Genomic DNA, 20,726 nt, shown 5'->3' with positions numbered 1-20,726 from the left:
CAGCCGATCTCAATTCATCCCGCAGATCAAGGAACTCAGTTTTGCTTTCTACCTCTGGTGCCAGCCATTTATCCCCATGTTCCTCCTAAGCCACCCTCTAGCATCTCTGGGGTCTGCCTTTCCTCTGTCCCTGCGCTTTCACAGGTGCTCTGCCAGAGGGGTATCAGGAAGATGTCACTCCAACTCCCCTGTAAATAATGCTGCCGTGTGGCTGCTTGATTTTATCATCAGAGTTTTTACTTGGTCCTTCTTCAACTTGGGACGTTTCAGACATTCAGCCCGGGGGTAGTGTGCATTGCCTTTAAGAGTCAAAACCTCCTTTGCAAAAACAAGAATTTTGACTTTTCATCAATGCTTTCTTTTAAAATGATTTACCTTTCTTTCCAGCAGGTGGCGGTATAACACAACACTAGCCTGAACAACCGGACGGACTATTTCAGGTTCACTTTAACAGCCCAGCAACAGGAGTTTCATTCTGGGTTAGGTTTCTACAGTAATTCTAAATTAAGAAGATAGGGTCTTTCTAACGATTTGATCTATCAGTCGGTTTTTTTTTTTTTTTTTTTTTTTTTTTGCTGCCAATCATTCTCATATATTTCCTCAAGTAGGAAAATTCCATCCTGGTTATGTGAGAGTTCCTTTGTACCTGGTGCTTGAAAATGAGAAACAAAAGAGGATATTGGAGTAGGGTAGGGTATAGCTCAGTGGCAGAACGCGTGCTTAGCATGCATGAGGTCCTGGGTTTAATCCCCAGTACCCCCACTAAATAAATAAATAAATAAACAAACCTAATTACCCCCTCCTCCCAAAAAACAAAAATAATATTTTAAAAAGAGGATATTTAGAAAAATTTTTCATTAACTCTTAGGATATGCATCAGTCTTAATGAATTTTTATTGCTATATTTAATTCCCTATATTATGCTAGTTAAGATAAAATTTTCTCAGATAAGAAAACAGCCTTTCTGTGGAATTTACTTGAATGTGCCTTAAGTTCTAGATATACATATATTTATTGGTGCATGTATCTTTCAAGGAGTTATATCAGCCTCCTAGAATTATGGTTTGTTTATTTATTTATTTATTTATATATTTATTTATTATTTATTGACTCAGCACAGCATACAGAATTAGATTGCTTTAGTTTCTCAGATTGTATTTAGTTTTTCCATCACTTCTAGGGAATTTCTTAAATACAATTGGAAAAAATATTCATCAGACTGAGATGAATTACATGTCAGAGGAACCAAGAAGTAGTTTTCAGGGTGTGCCCAGTTACAATTTTGGATACCAAGAAGCAGCAGTTCAAAGGCAGAAATTGTACTTGAAAGGATATCTCCATTACTGATTATTTGCTGAAAAGACAGAGAGTAGCACACTGCTCAGCTATAATGAGTAAGTAGTCATTACTTATGGCATCCCAGTTCACATGTGAATAAATACGCTCTTAAGTATCTTCAGTGTATTTTCTCACTCTGGAGGCAAGAAAAATCTTCCCACGGTGGATCCCAGCCCCTGGGCCCCGTTTACTGTCTAACAAATATTTTACCTTCTTTCTTCATTGTGTTGATCAGAAAGCAGACCATGGATGCCAGAGCCTGAGTGGCAATGAGGTCCCAAGGGTAGGGGAAGGAAAGGTCTAGCCCAGATGTCCCTGCAAAAATTGACTCTTTTGTCATTTCGTCATCCAACAAATACTTACTTAGTGCCAACGATCAGTGGCCACTGTGTGGAGCGGTGAGGACACAGCCCGGGGGACAGGGGACACCGCCATGCTGATGTCCTGGTGGAAGAGCACCGTGTCTCTGCTTCTAGTACTGCATTTAGATGGGGGTGAGTGTCTTGCGTTCATCGTCTTATCTTCTGACTTTCCTCTCCTAGGATCCATCTCATGCACGTGCAGAGGGAGGACAGGGTGAAGGAAGGCACGCTGGGGAGCACTGTGTGGAGATGGAGGGCTGGAGTGAGGGGGCTGCAAACCAAAGAGAAGGTAGGAGAGAGGTCTGGACCGACAGGACTCTGCTTATTAGAGGGACGGCTGGGATGGTGTGGTTAGTTGGATTGGGGACCTGGGTGTGGGTCCTCTTACAGCCAGTGAAGGGGGTGAGATGGGTGCTTGGTTCGAGTTATTCGGTACATAGAGGTCATGTGGCTTCTGAGGCTGTGCTCTCTCCATCCTCTTTCCTGGGCTGCCCTCTGTGGCTGGGCGCTTGGGGCCCAGGACGGCTATGTTTGCAATGGTGTAGGACACGCGGGCTTGGACGTCTGCCTGCAGGGGGCCCAGGGCCGTCGGGGTGCACAGGCAGAACAGGTGGGATGAGAGAGACTGTCCGTGGGCTTCTGTATTAACTCCCCCACTGTCCCCATGACGCAGAGCTTGCAGAAGGAATTCCACATACGGACCCGGCCTTCCCGGTGATTCGAAGGTTTATTTACCGAGGTGGGAGGATAGGACAAAATCCGATGGTTGGCTAGTTTGATTTATAAGCCCTCCGGGTTTGGACACAACCTCCTGGGCCTTCTCTCTCCCGGGCCCCGTGGTGTGAGGGGCAGGCCTGCTGCTTGCGCTGGAAACGGTGCTCTGTCCCGGGCTCCAGTGGGCTCACTTGCAGAGATAAAGAAGGTTGCGTTCGTGTGCATCTGAGCTGTGACTGTGTTTGAAACCTGTTACACTTGCTATTGTTACTGTGAGGCGACTTCTGCTCCTATAGAAAGTTAAAACTGACATTTTGGAGGAAGTTAAGTAAAGGAGGAAGGCCTGGCCGGGATGCCGTCTTGTCCAGCGTTTGCACTTGTGGAGCTGGTGGGCGGGACAGCCGTGGGCAACGGCGCCCGCTCCCCGTGGGCAGCGGGCATGCGGTGGGCGCCGCCCCCACCTCCTCCAGGGCTCAGCGCTTCCCCAGCGCCTGCCTCGACTCACCTGCGCTCACGTGCCTTGCGCAGCGCAACCCGACTCCGCCCCCGGAGACGTCATCGTCTCGTTGTCTCCCGCGTGCTTTTGACGCATCGCTCTGCACGCGCGCACACACGCATTTTCGCGCTCTGGGTACCGCGTGCCGGGCGCGGTTCCTCCCGGTCTAGCGCAGCTACAACTCTGCGGCCTCGCCCTGGCAAGCCTCCTTCTCCCCTGCCCTGGCCCCCCGGCTCCACAGCGGGATCCGGGCCCGCCGCTCTCGCTCCTACTGACGGGAGGGCCGCGAAGACGGAGGAGGAAGACGGGCACCACCATCCTGGCGCGGCTCAGGCCCCAGCTAGGAGGTTCGAGCCGGAGGGTGCCCTCCACGTCACTCCTGGGTCAGAAACTGCAGCCTGGAGACGCCGGGTCTCCACCGCCCGCAGCGGGAGGCTCACCTGCCCACAGCCTGGGCCTTTGTGTCTCCCGTGGGCTCTCCCGTGTCACCTCCCTGCTCCCTCAAGAGCTCGCTTTGTCCGGTTTTGGTTGGCACAACAAGGAACAAAGACAGGCATCCTTTTATCCTTAACATATTTCCGGATGGATCTACCCCAAGGAGTATTAGACAAAAAATAAATAAATAAATAAATTGATAGATAGAAAAGAGAGAGAGAGAGAAAGAAACTGCTTGTTTGTTAGAAGGAGGAAAAAAGCTAAATCAGTGCCCCGCTGCGTGTGGCCTCACTGTAGATTCGGCTCCTAGACCCCAAACAGACCATCAGAACAGCGAAGAATGAACCCTGATTGCTACAGTCTTAGTTAAGCTAATAAAAGTGTATTTCTTTTCTATTACTCATCTGTTTACGTCAAGGGGAGTATGCATTATTGTTTTATTACTCTATTCTAGGCTCTTTATTTTTTGCTCAAACTTTATTAGAAGATTGAGGCAGGGAATCAATCATTTCTGACTGATTCATTTCTCTATTCTGAAGTCCCTTTTCAGTCATACATAGGACTCATCTCTCAGCACAACCTCACTGCTGTGGACTGAATGTTTGTATCTCCCAGAATTCATGTGTTGAAGCCTAACCTCCAACATGATGGCGTTTGTAGGTGAGGACATGGGAGGTGATTAGGTCATGAGAGTGGAGCCCACATGAATGGGATTAATGCCCTTATGAAAAAAGCACCAGAGATTTCCCTTGCCCCTTCTGCTGTAAGCACACAGTGAGAAGACGGCTGTCTTTGAGCCAGGAAGTAGGCCCTCACCAGCCACCACACCTGCCATTGCCTTGACTTCCAGCCTCCAGAGCCGTGAGAAATACATTCCCGTTGTTTATAAGCGACCCCATCTATGATGTTTTCTTCTAACATCCCAAATGGACTGACACTCACCTATTGCCATGTGATCTGGGCCAAAGACCACCCACCTTGGAAGACCTCAGCATAGGCTCAAAGACAGGCTTTGTATCTTTCTTGCTCTGATCAGCCATAGGATTCTTTGAAAAATAATTTGATGTGATCCACAAGCAATTCAGGTATCTATATTATTTAAGCTACTTACACAGACATCTATGTCCGTAGTGCTTGTAAGTCATACCCAATTATTATGGTGTATAGTCAGATTTGTATGATGATAACAAAATTGTCATTCTAATCACTGTAACTATAATAACAGGAAATAATGACAATGTAATGATAATATGATAATACAAGTACATGTATATATAAAGTCAGGGAATTGGGTCCATGGCAGCCAACATGTTCCATCTCTGCAGCACAGAACTTCGGGCTTAGAATAGCCTTCTGTCCAGCCCTTTGGTCAGGTTACAGACCTGCCCTCTTATTCATTGCTCAGGTCCAGCGTCACCCCAGCATCATCAGACCCCTGCCCTGTGAGCCCCAATGCCAGCTCTAATTTTCATCACTTCTTCCTCTGTAAACACTCAAGGCTTCATCTGAACACCATATGTAAGGTTTCATTTTCTTAACTAGACCTCAGATCTGTGCATGTTCGTTATGCCTGTCTGCCCTTCAGTTCTAAGAGTGTGATCCCCACCAAGTCCACATGCCCCGCCAGCCCTCCCTCACAGCCCACCACTCCCCTCGCATCCCGGCTGGCATCTGGACTCTCCACATCCCTAGATTCTCATAGCATCTTGATGCCTGTTAGAAATGGACAGAACTTGGAAGATCAGTATCGTTCCCTTACTAGGAACCAGTGTCTTGTAAAAGATGTTCTCTTCTGGACCATGGTTTCCAAAATGATCTAATTATCACTCATAATGTAAGTGATTCCAGGAAGGCCTTCTGCTACCAGATCGTTTTCCCTAACACATGCCTTTATCAGCTGAATGCCTTCTGCGTGCAGAATGAAGGCACATAGAAGTCTGGTCTGGACCACAGGTTATTCATTTTTTTTTCCAAGCTACCACTTCCCTGCAAGAACCTCCTGTCTGTTCAGACTAGTCTGTGGGTGATGCTCTACAAGCTCTTTGCAGCCTCAGCTGTTACCCTTTACTGAAAAACTGTCACCTCTTCTTCAAGTACACAGCCTGGGGGGACCCCTTCCTCTCCTGAACGTAATACTTATTGCATCCGTTTGGTAAATACTTACTGAGCACCTGTTATGGGCAGGTATGAGGCACTCATGATGCAGTGCTGAATAAATCGAATAAAGCGATCCTCCTGCCCTCATTCGAGCGTCCATGCTAGCAGCGATTAGAAAGAAGAAAAAAGAATTGTCGACCCTGGAAGGGAAGTAAAGAGGACGGCACAGCTGGAGCCTCAGATGAGAAAAACGAGGCTGAATGACGCAGGCCCTGGGTCTGTTCTCCTGCCCACTGGGAGGGAAAGGGAAAGTGGGGGAATGGCCGAAGGTTCTGTTCAGTTCTGCCCCGTTCAGGTCTGATGTCCTCTCAGGTCGAGTGCATGTTGCTGAACCCTGGATTCTAGGAAAGGGGCTGATTCACCGAGGTTTCTTCTTAGCTGAAAGCTAGCAAACCTTTAATGAAAGAAGGCGAGGAGACAGAAACAGGCCATCTGGGCTCAGTGTGGTCATATCGTGGAGCACAGAACCAGGAAGGAGTCCAGATAAGGGGTGAATGTAGATAGAATCAAGTTACATCTCAGGGGTGGCGGAAGGACACAGAAAATAGACATCACACATGAGACTGAAAGATGGACTTGGGACACCAGTTTGGGAAGCAGAAAAACGTGGTAATGGTTGAAAGAACAGATAAATGGACAACAAAAGTCACCAGTCCAAGTTTGGGAACTCCACAGTTCTTCAATATGTCGGAAGTCATTGCTAAGTCTTTTTGTTGTTGTTGTTGTTGTTTTGTGGGGGAGGGTAATTAGGCTTTTTGTTTATTTTTTTAATGGAGGTACTGGGGATTGAACCCAGGACCCTGTGCACACTAAGCATGCCTTCTCCCACCAAGCTGTACCCTCCCCCTGCCATTGCTCAGTCTTAGGTGGTACAGGGTTATTGATAATTACTGGATGGCCCTGGAGGTCTAGAGGAGATTCAGGCAGAGAATTCAGCCTCCAGCCTGGCTATGGAGGAGCTGACTAACCCCAAGACCAGGAATGAGAGTTGGAGTCCAGGGTTCAAGAGGAGATATTACCCAAGAAATAAGGACAAGGCTGCTTAGGACAAAAGTCATGGGGACTGTGGTCCTGAGTGACTGGTGAGCAGGGACAAAAGTCTGTCAGGACAGAGGAAGAGTTCTCATCCCCTTTCCAAATAGAAGTCCCCCAGGTCTGCTGTGACTGGGGGCCCCTTACAGGGAGTGGTGGCAGAAACAGGTTTACAAGCCCAGCACGCAGCTGGAAACCAGCAAGAGGGCATCCAAGCCAGCACCACCTCCAGAGCCAGGGGTCTCCAGAGAGCAGGGCGAGGGGGAGAGGAGCAGGGCAGCACCAAGGCAGTGACTGTTCGTTCAGGGGTTTCTTTTGTTAGAGTTATTCTGGATGGTGAGAAGGACCAAGTCATAGGGAGCATCTTGCTGGTGTTGATAGTGCCTCCTGGAGAGGAATGAAGAAACCGTCTTTTCTGGCAAGCAGATCCTGATGCGGGAAAAGTGTTCTCACAAACACTTGTCTGAATTGTTTATCAGATGATGGTTCACCCCTGAGACCCAGGACTAGGGCGACCAAGGAGCCCAGAAGGAGGGGTCTTCATGGGGGCTTGTGCGTAATTAACAAGTTTGCTCCGGAACACCTCCACCCATGGCACAGCCTTTAGCTTTATAAGCAAGAACTCTTCTGTGGTTTCATTCTTCGGCTTTCAAGGGAGATTGATTTTATTCCATGTTTTGATTAGTTTTTAAGACCCTGAGCCATTTCCCTTCCTTTATTCTCACCCTCTGTAGAGTAGGACACCATTTAGAAATTTGACAGTATTTTCTCCTTAAACATTTTGTCCTTTAGCAGTTGTCAAATATTGAATTAGGTCTGGTTATAAACAGACCAGAAGCTGTCATTGTTGACATTTCCCTTCATTAGGAAGAAACTGAAAGCTGACATTTTCAACCTATCAGCTCAAGTTTGGGCTGCAGATAAGACACAGTGTAGGGAACGAGCAATCTGTTTCCTCTCTTGCTCTCGTTATGGGCTCACCATGAAACATTAGTTGACAACACTCCTTCACTTAATGGGTGCCCAGGTGCCTCTTCAAGGGAGAGGAAAAGAAAAGTATCGATTGAAACTCTAGGATTTAAAGTCTGAATGAGTAAAAGAAGGCACTGATTTGACTCTTATGACATTATCAATTAAATGTAAGATTTGAAACTGAACAAATGGAGAGAAGACATGGGTTTGTGTCCTGGTTTTGCCTCTTATAAGTTAATTTCCTTGGTTTTCACTTTATTTGCAAAATGGGAAAAATAACCCTTGCTCCTTTACCTACGCCAGAGGACTCTTACAAGGAGCCAATCAGATAATGTAGCGAAGTATGTTACATACTGTGAAATGCTAGACAAATGGTAGGTTTTACGTTACATACTGCACAGGCTTAATGAAATAGGTTATTTGGTTAGAATGCGTGAAGGACCTCAGGAACAATCCGGAGGTCATGCAAGAACTGTGGTGGAGGTTTCAGGGAGCTAAGGTCCTGTTTCACTCTCCTGGAACCCAACACTAGACTAAACCAATGAGTGGATTTTCTAACCTCATTCCCTCCAGAGTCTGAGACAAGAGTTTCAAAACTTCACTGATAGAGAATTGTGTTTGGTGGCTGAAGTCGAGGCAGCTAATACTATGGTAGTTTGTACACATCAGTTTGATTTTTTGAGGGAAAAGGAGGCCGAGTTTGGAAGCATTTGCTTGAAGATCACAGCAAAATCCATGAGGTACATGGACTTAGCTTGAGAAGTAGAATATGAACAAAATTCTCCCATTCCCCAAACGGAACTCCAGGGTCTACACATGAGGATGTGGTGAAAAGGGAACCCTCATACACTTTTGTTGGGAGTGCAAATTGGCGCAGCCACTGTGGAAAACAATGTGGAGGTTTCTCAAAAAAATAAAAAACAATTGCCAAATGACCCAGCAGTTCCACTCCTGGGTATATATTAAAAAGAAACAAACACTAATTTGGGAAGATACATGCACCTCAATGTTCATAGCAGCGTTATTCACAATTGCCAAGATATGGAAGCAACCTAAGTGTCCATTAACAAATGAATGGATGAAGAAGATTGATTATATATATATATATATACACACATATGTATACATACACACATATATGCAATGGAATACTACTCAGCCATAAAAACAAACAAAAATTTTGCCATTTGCAGCAACATAGATGGACCTGGAGATTGTCATTCTAAGTGAAGTAAGTTCGAAAGAGAAAGAAAAATACCATATGATATCACTCATATGTGGAATCTAAATAAGAAAAGACATGAACTTACTTACAAAACAGAAACAGACTCACATAGAAAACAAACTTATGGTTACTAGGGGAGAAAAGGGGTAGGAAGGGATAAACTGGGAGTTAAGGATCTGCAGATACTAAATACTATATATAGAATAGATAAACAACAGGGTCCTACTGTATAGCACAGGGAATCATATTCAATATCCTGTAATAAACCATAATGTAAAAGAATATGAAAAAGAATATATATATATATGTATGTATGTATAACTGAATCACAATGCTGTGTACCAGAAAATAGCACAACATTGTAAATCAACTATAGTTCAATTAAAAAAAAAAGAATTTAAAAAGCTGGAGAAAAGAAGGGTGATTGCATTAGAAACAGAAAAAAAAAAAAAAGAAGAAAGCAAATACATATCTTCCCCTTTGTCACCATGACCAAAGGAGCGTATTACATTACAGAAAAGGCTTAAATTCCTAAGCGCCCTGCATTAGAGATAAACCAGGAGTAAGGAAACCTGCTGAAATCCATGAATAATAAGAATTCCCTACAAGCATTACACCATGACATATAAGCAACCAGGAAAGGAGAATATTTCATTTTTTTCAAAAGACAAGAATATTTATCAAATACATCCAGTCTAATCAGAATTGTGACCACCGTGGAATAATTTGAACTGTGAATGTTGCATTTTCTCTCATATTCTAGTTTGTCTGAAAACTAGATTCCTGTGCAAATACAGGTAATTTTTTTCTTTGAGTTCAGAGTTTCCTGTGAGATTTCCTTTTCCTTGCTAGTTCGATTGTTGAATGTCTTGATTTCCAGTTTAGGAAGTTGATAGATTTTGAACTTTTTTGACTCTGTAACCCGTATTCTGAAACACCATTTATACCATGACCCAGGATCACTTACGCATAATAACTGAATCAAAATATTTGAGAAACAATATCTCTACTTACGTACTAGTATAATACTCTGAAATTTTCAATTCAGTTCCTTAATAGTTAAATACTGCTCATGCCCCTCCCACCACCAGTTTCACAGGATTTTCTTGTTGGAAAGGAAACACTACTGCAGCCAACAGTTGGTGAAAATTCAAATAATGATAGAATAAATGAGAGAATTCAGGTCTTGTCAAATTTAGGACATTTGATCGACTTGCTACTGAAAGATAATCTTTGCATCTATGTTGTCTGAAGGGTCCTGGAGTTGTCAGTGCACTTACGTATTACTGCATAGTTCCTTTCTTCCTGGGAAAACCCGGCAGCCAGCTGAGAAGATGAAAGACTTGAGAGAGGTACAGATAGATGGCGTTCATTCCGTGTCTCTTAGAGCTTTACGTCCAGAGAAGCAAGTTTTAGCCTAGAGCACGTCCGTCCACGAGTGCGTTCTGGTGGCAGCTGAGACAGTGGAATCGTGGATACACTGCTCAGAGCTGCTTGGGTAACTAACCGTTCTCTTATCATTGGGAAGGCAAAATGCAGTTTTAAAGATCAAAGCGGACACCTCCTGCGAGCTACATTTATTACAAGAGGCCGAGTGTCTGCATTCCTAAGAACCAGAGAGACTTAAGGTAGAAAGATGGTGGTATTCGACAGAAGGCAGCTTTTGACAGGACAGCACCCCCCTAAGCAGGCGACGGGAACAAGAGGCCATTTACCCTGAAAGTTAGCAAGTCTGCCAGCTCTGGGGTCTAGCAAGGTCCTGTGATGGCCACAGCTGGGGTCTGCCCAACAGAAGTGTCGCCTGTCAGACTGAGACTGGTTTTAGAATTTTCACCATGTGAAATTCCTCCAGTAGCATTTGGATCCCACTTCTGCAGAAAGCAGCCCACCCACCCCCAGCTATCGCAGTGGACAAAAGTAGAAGTTTCTAATAACGCAGTCATGGTTACAGTGCATGTTGGAAAAGTCATCCTGGCCACATCCTCGCCCTTAAACACGGCAACCTTGAATAGCAGGAAGTGGATGGTAGTTTCTCTGCCGTCAGCTGCCATCTGACAACAGGTCTCCCATGTTCGGGTCGTTTGGGCTCCTCCCTTAACACCAACCTGGCTTTCAATCCTGCTGTAGGCCCTCTTCCCAAGACTTTTAGGTGGTTCCCTTCAGGGATGTCTGAAGATCAGCCCTCAGCTGGGGCCCTTACTAGAAACTTCCTCACTTGGCGCACTGAGACCCACTTTTCTGGTAGTTTCCAGTATTCCTGAAATCTTGGCTGAAGCATTTGGAAGGACCTTCATTATTTCTTCTCAAAAACTCTCCAGCAGTTTGGGAGTCTGAAGTGGCCTCTTTTGGAAACTCTGGGTATTTAATGAGTGTGCTTCATATTACATGAGAAATAATTTCTCTTTGTTTTTATGAGGCTAATGTCACCTGAAATCCCTTTGCTTTCCGCAGAGTTTGTCTTCCTAGGGACTAGAACTGGAGGAAACATTTCCCTGATGTTATATCACATGTTTGCTGAAATTTGAAGTGTGAGCATCACAGAAGTGGTTTTGTACTGGGGAGCTTCTCTACTGCAAACTTTTACAGCCCGTATTATTGATGAAAAGACAGTGTTGATTTTAACACGTTTTAAATGGAATCTTCAAGAGTGTGCAAAGCCTCAACCACAGATATTTTTCTTGTACTAAAAATAATATATGACAGTTTTTAAATGATAAAAGATTTTGAGGGTGCCGTACAAGGAATAGATAACATACCTTGGGCAATCTATCTGTTTTTTGGTTTTTTTTTTGGAAACATTTTCCCATTAACCATTAATGGTCCTCATGGTTGGACAAACTAAGCCACTTTTTTTCTTTTTCTTGACATACGCAATTCTCATGGCCATATTGGGGAAAAAAGGGATTTAGCTTTGTAGAAATTGGTAGATTATTATAAACCTGTATCTGTACAGAACTTAAACTGGTGGCAGGATTATGAAAGATTATCTACTCTGGATGTATCATTTTGATTAAATCTCCCAAGTTTAAGTTTTGGGACCACCTGCTCAGAAGCACGCCTTCCCTCATAAAGAAGCAATTCCCAGAAGGGTATGCAACATAAGCATAAACGCAAGTTCACATTTTATACCATTCCTCAGGACAAGAAAAGTAAAACCGTTAATTTAAATAATTGTTTGGGGAAAAGGAGAAAGAATGGAGGGGACCGGAAATGAGAAGAGACCCTCTGAGGGAACATCTGGAAGGTGCCCACGTGTCCCTTCTCCGTGCATGTGCTGTGAACCCTGCCGTTTCCCAACTACCACACAGTCCTCTTCCGCTCGGGCTTAGAAAGTTCCAGAAGGTACTCAGCACAGCTTGTGATTTTCTGCAACTTGTAAGTCTTACCTTTCCCCAGTGTTTTGCATATTTTTGCCACTCATTCCCCCCCATCTCATTGGAGACAGTGGTCCTCACGGGTCTCAGTGGCACGCCGGGATGCAGCTACCTGCCCTCTGCCCTCGGCCCCGCCCTCGGCTGCTACTCACTCGAAAGGGTCGCTGGGATCCTCCCGCTGCAGCTCGGGGGGGATGGGGATTCTCTTGTAGTACATTTCCCAGTCGAAGGCGCCCCGCATGGCATCCCCGGCTTGGGCCTCGTACCCGAAGTGATTGTGGTCAATGACATCGATCATGGGGCACACGATGGTTTTGTGGTTCAGTGCAATCTGGTCTGGAAAACGAAAGCACAAAACAGGAAATGACACGCGCGCCTCCGTTCTCTCCCGCTGTTCCTCGAAGAGAAGCCCGCGGATCCTTCCTCACGCCCCGGGCTCGCCGCCTGGCCCCGTGCTGCCTTCCGAGCGCTTTGCAGAATCTGTGTCCCCGGGCTGGGCGTCGCGTGGTGGGGCAGTGACTGGGTGCAGTTAGTGTGGTGGCCTTTCCTTTTAGAAAGTGGTGTCCCAGGGAGATTCGCGGAAGTCCATTTAGCCCTGCCTGTCACAGTTTTGCTCTGACCTGTCCCCAATCTGTCAATTTTTGGCGCATCCAGCATGCGTGGAGGGTAAACAGCACTGTGCCCCCTTGAGCATGCAGCTGGAGCCTGCTGAGAAAGCCTGCTGAGAAAGCCTGCTTTCTGGAGGTTCCAGAAGGTAAATATTTAACGTCGCAGTTTTTTTAAGCATCGAATCTGATAACGGCCTTGACGGCTGTTTCCCCGCTAAATTTAGCGGGTAGGATTCTTGGCTCCCAGGCTTACCAGAGATTTGGCCAAGTCCTTTCTGGCTACTGTCCTTTAATATAGACTCCGTTTATCCAAGCTGTGCATTTTTGTCTTCTCTCGTCGTGTCCAGGAGGTGGTAGGCCGCCTGACCCTGCTGCTCCCCTTCCTGCTTCTGTCAAATTCCTGAGCTCATGCTGTTTCCAGTCCTCCTGACAGCCCCCTAAGGTGGCTGTTATTAGCTTTCCTAATTTACAGACGAGGAAACTGAGCTCAGAGAAGTAAGATAACTTGTCCAGGGTCACTCATCCTTTGAGGGCAAGAGCTTGGAGGCACCCCCACTCCCTGGTCCAGTCCTGAAGCCTGTGGTCTTTCCAGCTGGCCCTGTGCTTCTCTGAGGCAGGAAGGAGACTTATTTTCCAGCCGCCCAACCCTTGTCCGTGGAGACGTTATTCCTGGGAGGCGCGTAGACTTTGGCTCACCTAGAACATTACACGTGCAGTGCTGTCCCCCCCAGCAGCGTGCATGCGTTCACTGTCTACTACAGCAAACTAGTTCTGTCGGACGGGCAGAACTTTCAAGGAGAGGACTTCCTTTTTATTTGGATGACCTTTGGATGTGGCATGTGGAGTGAAATACATTTAAATATCTTTAAAATCAGAAAAGACACATCGTTTAGAAATAATTACGTGGTTTGGCTATTTCAGCATCATTAGCCTGATGAACGGGTGTGGGTGTGTAAAGTCCTGTGGAAGATCCCCCCCCTCCCCCCCCGGATCTACGTGGCTTTCTCTCTCTCTCTCTCTCTCTCTCCCTCCCTCCCTTCTTTCATTCCTAATTCAACAGCTATTTATTGAGTAAAAACTACGTGCCTGTCACTTTTCGAGGTTCTGAGGGTAAAGCTGTGAATAAAAACCACAAAAATCCCTGTCTTCATCATCAACAGAGCAAAGACAGTCAGTATACGTACTAAGTCGCTAAATTACGTAGTACGCTGGGCGGTGAAACATGTGGTGGAAAGTAAATGAAACAGGGTAAGGGCTTGTGGGAGGCTGGCATGTGGAAGAGGTTGCAATTTTATTTTTAACTTTTTTAGCTTATTACACTATTTTTTTGTTTTTTGGTCTTTGTTTTTACTTATTGATATTTTTATTGACAAGGGGTTGCGGTTTTAGCTAGCAAGGTCCCAGGAGGCGTCAGAGAGCCTGAGGGTCACCTTGATCTTGTTTCAGCTGATAGGTACGGCCTCTTGGGACTCCGTCCGGTTACTCTCCACCACGGTGTCCGTGGGCATCCGTTTTCGCCCGGGCAGGCCTTCCTGGGTTTTCATCTCTGTCCAAGCGGCGACTCCCCGCAGAGCCCTTTGACCGTTGTCGCTGTGTCCAAAATGTCCCTTCTATCGCCCCTGCCGGCATTTGAATATGAAGGTTTCAGTGACTTTCCTCCATCAGATCCAGAATCAGGTTGATTTACAAGTGCCTTGACCAACAAGGGGTCCCAAGGTGACCCAAAGAGAATGAGTCTGTTAAATTAGCTGTCAGCTCCCCTCACATTTCCTCGCGGCTCCCGCCCGGCCGCACTCACTTCATGTGGAAGCAGCATGACTAATTTTTCATCTAAGGCTTGTGCCTACATTTCAATTTCCAGGGATCAAACAAACAGACTCTCCATGGGAAATTGAAATTCAGGTATAATCCCAAGGTGAAAAATGAACCAAGAAACTGGGGCTCCAACTGTTTTTTGTTTGTTTGTTTTTTCATTTTGGATGATGTGTCGAGACACTGATAGAGGAAAATAAAAGGACATAGTGGTCCTGAGCTTGACTCATTTCGTATCCATCAGGCCTACAGGAAATGAAATCCTTTCATGAGAAAGAGTGGATTTCTCTTTATTTCTCTCCTGTTTTCTTTCTTCCCCCCAATCTTTCTTTTTCGTGTTGGAGTCCTAAGAACAATCAGAGCCCTTGGAGTCCTAAGAACAATCAGAGCCCTACTAATTGGCCTTTTGGGGTTGCTTCAGTTCATAAATAAATTAGGCCCTGTGCTGACTTCCTTTAGAGTTCAACACCACGGAGGTCAAACTCAGCTTAGGGAAGGTCAGTGCTGCTGACAGAACTCTGAATTGCTACGTCCTTGGACAAGGTGCTTTTAATTAAAAGCTCAGAGGAGTCTCTGGCCACAGCTGAGTGGTGAGACATCCCTGCTGATGAGAGTGGCTGGGCAGCCGTCTGCGGGGGGAGTGAGTGGATGGGCCGATGTGGGGGGGCGTTACTTGCTGGTCATTTCCTGTTTCAAATCCAACACGGTTCCAATTGATTCTGCCTCCCTCCCCACGCCCCGCATCTTTTACTAATGGAGCTTTGCTGGTTCTACCTGAAATCCCACACAGTAGTCAATAGCAAACGGTTCTTTCTGACGCTGCTATTGTGAAGGTAGCTGTTACTGGCTATCGCTCCAAAGCCGAGGATTATATTTACAATAAAAGTGGATTGAGTGAATCTGCAAGGACAGAAAGGAACACGGTATGTGTGCACCAAGAACTTTTTAGAAACGCTTATTTTTTCCCCCTCAGGCTTACAATTTATTCCTTAGCCACTGCTGGACTATATATCAGATTTCATTGTGAAACTGAAAAAAAAAATAATGTCTCTCGGACTGAGCCACACACACACGTGTTCTAGCTTCAGTGAAATTCAGGACTTTTGTGTGTCTAACAGTTCAAGCGATGGAGTCTTCTTGTGATCATTTAGGACGTGTCACCTGGACAGAAGCACTGAGTGTTGGAGGGGTCCTCTGTGAACTCTGTGAACATAGGGCATCATATATTTAGTGAGACAGGCTGGTGCTGGAAGTGGAAAGAAATGGCCTTATAAATCCTGCAAAAATGTCAGGGTGCTTACACTTTACTCTGGGGATGAAAAGCTTTCTGCCATCGTCTCTTAACAACCCTATAATAATTACTAAATGTGTGTGTGTGTGTGTGTGTGTGTGTTTTAATTACTTGCAGGGAGCACTTTTGAACACTCTTTTGTTTCGGGGTTACTCAGTGAACAGGACTGCAGTGAAGCTGAGTGTCTGAGATGAAGAACCCTTTTCAGACCTCAAGTTGGAGTGCTTGGTATCATATAAAACGTCGGTTTCCATGTGGTTTCCTAGTTACCTGTTTGTCTCAGCGATGGTCACTACAGCATTCAAGCTCCCACGTGTAAAACTCATAAAAGGGGTCTGTAGCCTTTGCCGACTGCAGACTAAATTGAAGGAACCACACCCCTCTTCCAAGTCCAGGACCCCCTAACCCGGTGGGGCTGTTGGGGGCACTCACTGAGCAGCGGGGGCAGCCAGTTGACGTTGACCTCGCAGTGGGAGTCCAGGAAGGTCAGGACCTCTCCCCTGGCCAGGGACGCCCCCAGGAGTCGGGTCCGGATGAGCCCTTCCCTTTTCTTGGTGCGAACAATCCTGACTTTGGAAAAGCGGGCCATGTATTCTTCCAACTTATCCTTCAGGTGTTCTAGGAAGGAACAGAGCAGGCACAGAGAGAACACAGAACATTAGTCACAGCAGGATTGCTCCCGGGGGTGCTGTGCGTGGAGAGTGTGTGGATGGTGAATCCAGGCTGAAGTCCGTATTCTCCTGGCTTCACCCCAAGGGGAGAGACTGGAACGGTTTCATGCCTAGAGGGCGCTACACTTCACGAGGTCCAGGATGCCCTAGGAGTCGCAAACTCTGCCCTCCGTCCGGACGCTGGCCTGCCAGCGCTCCACGGCAAGCTGGCCACGGGCAGTGGTCGCCAGGCTGCAGCCGGGCCGGCGCTCACCTAGGTAGGCATCGGCCCCGGGTCCCTGCTGGGGAAGTCGGTGAACATTCCATCATATGGGCTCTTTCCAGCAAGAGGGCCCGTTCCAGCAGGGCTTTGCCTGGTATTCTCTGTGTTGAAAATAATGCCTGTAAAACCACAGGAAAGAAAAACATCTCTGCAAATCAACAGAACTGAACAGATTTTCCCCTCCACACAAGGTAATAGCAGGCTGGCACGGTCAGCACCTGGCTTCTGATCTGGAGAAGCGACGACTTTGCTGTTCAGACTAGACATGGAAAGGGAAAGGCAGATGAGATGCTAAAAAGTCATTTTGAACTTAGCTCTTTAAGATGAGAAAACAAAAATTTGGCAATGTTCCTTTGCCTAATTAAAAACAAACAGTGGGAACAAAATCAAATCAGATAACTTAGTTACAGGACAAAACATTTCCCACTGGCTGTGGTACAACACAACCATCTCTTGGTTCTTTTTATGCCAAATAAGTGTGTTTTGGTGGCTTGCTTTCTGTGGGATGAGTACTCATATAATTGACATCCTCTGTTTTCACCCTCCCACGTCTGAAACTCTAGGAGGGCTTTCTGGAGTTTATAACGAGGATATTATGCATTGAAACAGAATCCTGGTATGCTGTCTGTTCCGTGGGTTTCACTTTCAAACTTCCTCTGCATGTTTGCAATCAAAGGCAATACTTTTATTAAGTTTCCTCTTATGATCTGTAGCAACAGGAATTCCTGGAAGGATTTTTGATCCTTTTCTCTGCTCTAACAGACATCAGAACTCCTCTGCATTAGAGTTTCTCTGCACTTAAGGGTTGCCCCTGAGTCTTATTGATTCTTATTATTAGTGAAGTGTTAAAAATCTCAGTTTCCCTTTTTTTTTCCTTAACTGCCCTATAAACATGTTTTACAAATGGGTCAATTAAATATTTAGCATTCTAATTTTTACTATAATAGAAAGCCACTGGGATCTTTCACAGGGATGTTTTAGGTAAAAACACGGCCCCCTTTGTTTTGTTTTTCCCGTAATGGACAGAGATATGGAGGTCAGACTACAGAATGCAAAGTTTATAGGATTTGGAGTCTCGGTGGGAAGTCTGTGACCGTGGAAGATGTGAGGAGGTTCTGCAAACTCTCTGAGCCTAAATGTCGTCACCTACAAAGTACAGGGAATCGGGGGATCTCTGTCCTCTTAGAGAGTGGTGGAGGGTCAGGCTTTTAGCTCCAGACCTGACGATGTTCATTCAACAAACATTTATTAAGTCGATAATCAGAGACCCCGGTAAGTCACTTGTACTTTGGACAGAGAAACAGCATTTCTAGCTGAAGAAATGCCTTGGGATGGTAAGCCTGAAAGATGAAAAATGTCGACGCTTCTATTTCCTGGTGAGCATTGGATAATTCACCACCTTCCATTTACTGCAAATGTAAAGAAAAAAGGTTTTGGCTGGCAATCGGCGAGCAGGTGTGAGCAGATGGCCCTGCGACAGGGTCTGGCTGCACCGTGTCCCTCTCTGCTCTGAAACAGGCATGCTGTGCGGGGGCCGACCTCCCGTCCCCTCCCCATTGTAAACTGGCCGGTTGGACCACAGAACATCCTGTCTCATGGAAACGGTGTCCTGACAGTGAAAATAGGTCACGAACGTTAGTTAAACCCACCAAAATAGTGTTCTTTACTTTTTCTTTGAACCTCACTGTTCTTCTGTCAAACGCCCCATCTCAGCAGTCCGCGTGCACACACTGCTTTCCTCCCCGACCCTGAAGGACTAAAGGCATCTGTCTTGGGGGAGAGGAGGATTCATTCTCTGTAGCTGCTACGAGAAAGCAGTTCTTTCTAGAACGGACTCACCTCCCACGTGTTCCAAAGCAAGAAGCAGAAAGTTGTCAGGTCACCCGGGAGTGATTGTCCTGACTTTGGATTTACGCCTCCACATTTTTTAGTTTATAGGAAGCTCTCTGGAACTCAGTGGGGTCATCCTTTCCCTCTGTGCACATTTTCTGATTCTCTGTGTTTTTCTTTTATCAAAGCCCATTTTAATGAACTAAAAAGACTGGTATGAATTCACTAATCTCAAGGGGTTTGACCCCAAAGAGAGTCCACTAAATGTTCAGATCAATCCCTCTAATTTGAACTCTGCGGTAATAATTAGGCTGCTTGGCCTCAGAATAATGATCTACTTGACTGCCCCTTGGAGGGGTCCGTTCTCTCTTCGTAGTTCAGTTGTAACATCTAATTACCCGTAACTCACAATGAAGACGGTATTGTCAGTCTGATTAGCAAATTAGGCTCTCATACGAGAGGGTTCCTCCTGGGGACAGTGGCGATGGCTTTTAAATGAAAAACAGTTTGCATTTCTTTTATATGAACAATTTTTGGATTCATTCCTGAAATATTCAAATGATTTTAAACATGATTTGGTTTTATTTTAATTCAAGAGCAGCATCTTTGAAGATCCCTTTTGAACTCATTTAATTTTAAGGAATCACAAGAGAATTTATGGTATTTTTTGTAAAACAGACAGATTTCTTTATTGACTACGAAACATTTGAAGAGCTGTTAAAATTTGGGGGTGGTGGCCCTAGACTTTCAGTGGCCTTATTACTATTAAAGTCCACTGAGTGGTAACTTAATGCCCTGAAAGAGTTAATACCATTTCAAAATATGATATTTTTGTCAAGGTTTACTGTATTGTATACAAGGTGTACACAAGTGAAATTTTGGCGTCTTGCTCCTGTGAACATTACATGTAGCAGTTTTCCGAATGCATTTTTCTTTTTTTCTAAGATTCCCCTTCTGCTCCACAGACTGACACACTCACTAGTAGATTTAGTGTTCAGGGCAGCAGCCAAGCACTAAGGATTACCCCCTTCAGTGGTGAGCGGTCAGGAGTCAAGGACACGGGTTCTAGACCTGCTACTGCCCGGCCCTGGGACGCCTGTCAGCCTCAGCGCAGCTGTCCTCAAGCTGTGCGGTGAAGGGGGTGTGACTGACTGACCTTAAATACTCCTCCTGGCTCTAGGATTCTGTGACCTCCCTTGTCAAGTTTTACTTAATGGATCAGATCTCATCCTTCGAGTATTTTGTGTTTCCCAAGAAGCATCCGATGGTGGTGGTTTTCGTGTTTCTTTGGGCTGCGTCTCCCGTCTGAGAGCAAGAATCAAACCCAAAGGCAGCTAACACAAATCAGAGGTTTGGTCGAGAAGCAGACCCCTGGGTCCTGTCTGTGGTCAGTACAGCGTCTGTCTCGTCTCCTGTCGCCGTCTGTCTGTGAGACAGTCTCTGGTGTCAAAGCAATGACTTCGAAGCACTGTAAGTTCATCAAAGATTTACGTCTGTTCAGTAAGTTATGCTTATTGTGTCAGAAAAATGTGCTAGCAGAGTTGAGACAGCTTGCTGGTCTACCTCTGAGTGCTTGTTCCATTTTTACAGAGCGTGGCGGCGTGGGTCTCCTGAGCGGAGGACTCACCGAAGGCCAGACAGACGGCTGGAATTGTTGCCAAGTTCCTTCCATCTCCTTCGAACCCCCTAGTTTAATCGCAAGGACAGAGCAGGAGGGGCAGGAGACGCTACGGATCTGGAGATACGGGTTTTGATAGTTAAAAACATGCCTGTTTTTAAACAGGTTGAAAGTCCTTTGATGTTTATACTTTGGTTGGTAGAGTGTGGTAGACTGTGACCTTAAGATCGTAGAGAACGTGTGCAAGTTACTCTGGGTGACGTTGAATGGCGAGTTCTGAAGTGAAATGTGCTATAAACACACGCTTTTCTGGTTAACCCTGCTGCGACAGGAATGCGCTCGTGAGTGTGACTCCAAGGTCTTATCACAGGGACAAGAAGTGCTTCACAGTTAGAGACTGTGAAGTGTTCTTCCACCTCGCAGTCTGCTTGGCACAGGGTACGTGTATGTTTTAAGCCGAGGTGGCAATGTTAAGGATAATTGTGCCTAGCGGCGTAGACAGCTTTTCTGTATTCTTCAAACAGGAGAA

At 45.8% G+C, this 20,726-nt stretch overlaps 1 protein-coding gene across 2 annotated transcripts in view; it reads right to left on the bottom strand.

The window, feature by feature from the left end:
• GALNTL6 (polypeptide N-acetylgalactosaminyltransferase like 6) overlaps positions 1 to 20,726 on the bottom strand; it is a 790,170-nt gene that overhangs the window by 124,825 nt on the left and 644,619 nt on the right. For both annotated transcript variants that reach the window (XM_074355533.1, XM_074355532.1), the window contains 2 exons: positions 16,249 to 16,434; positions 12,258 to 12,441 (listed from right to left, as the gene is read on the bottom strand). In XM_074355533.1, coding sequence (XP_074211634.1) covers positions 12,258 to 12,441; positions 16,249 to 16,434 — 370 coding nt within the window. The remainder of the gene's footprint in view (positions 1 to 12,257; positions 12,442 to 16,248; positions 16,435 to 20,726) is intronic.

The sequence above is a fragment of the Camelus bactrianus genome, chromosome 31 (assembly GCF_048773025.1).
Source record: "Camelus bactrianus isolate YW-2024 breed Bactrian camel chromosome 31, ASM4877302v1, whole genome shotgun sequence".
NCBI lineage: Eukaryota > Metazoa > Chordata > Mammalia > Artiodactyla > Camelidae > Camelus > Camelus bactrianus.
The sequence above is the reverse complement of the archived record's forward strand: the minus strand, read 5'-3'. Positions and strand labels throughout refer to the sequence as shown.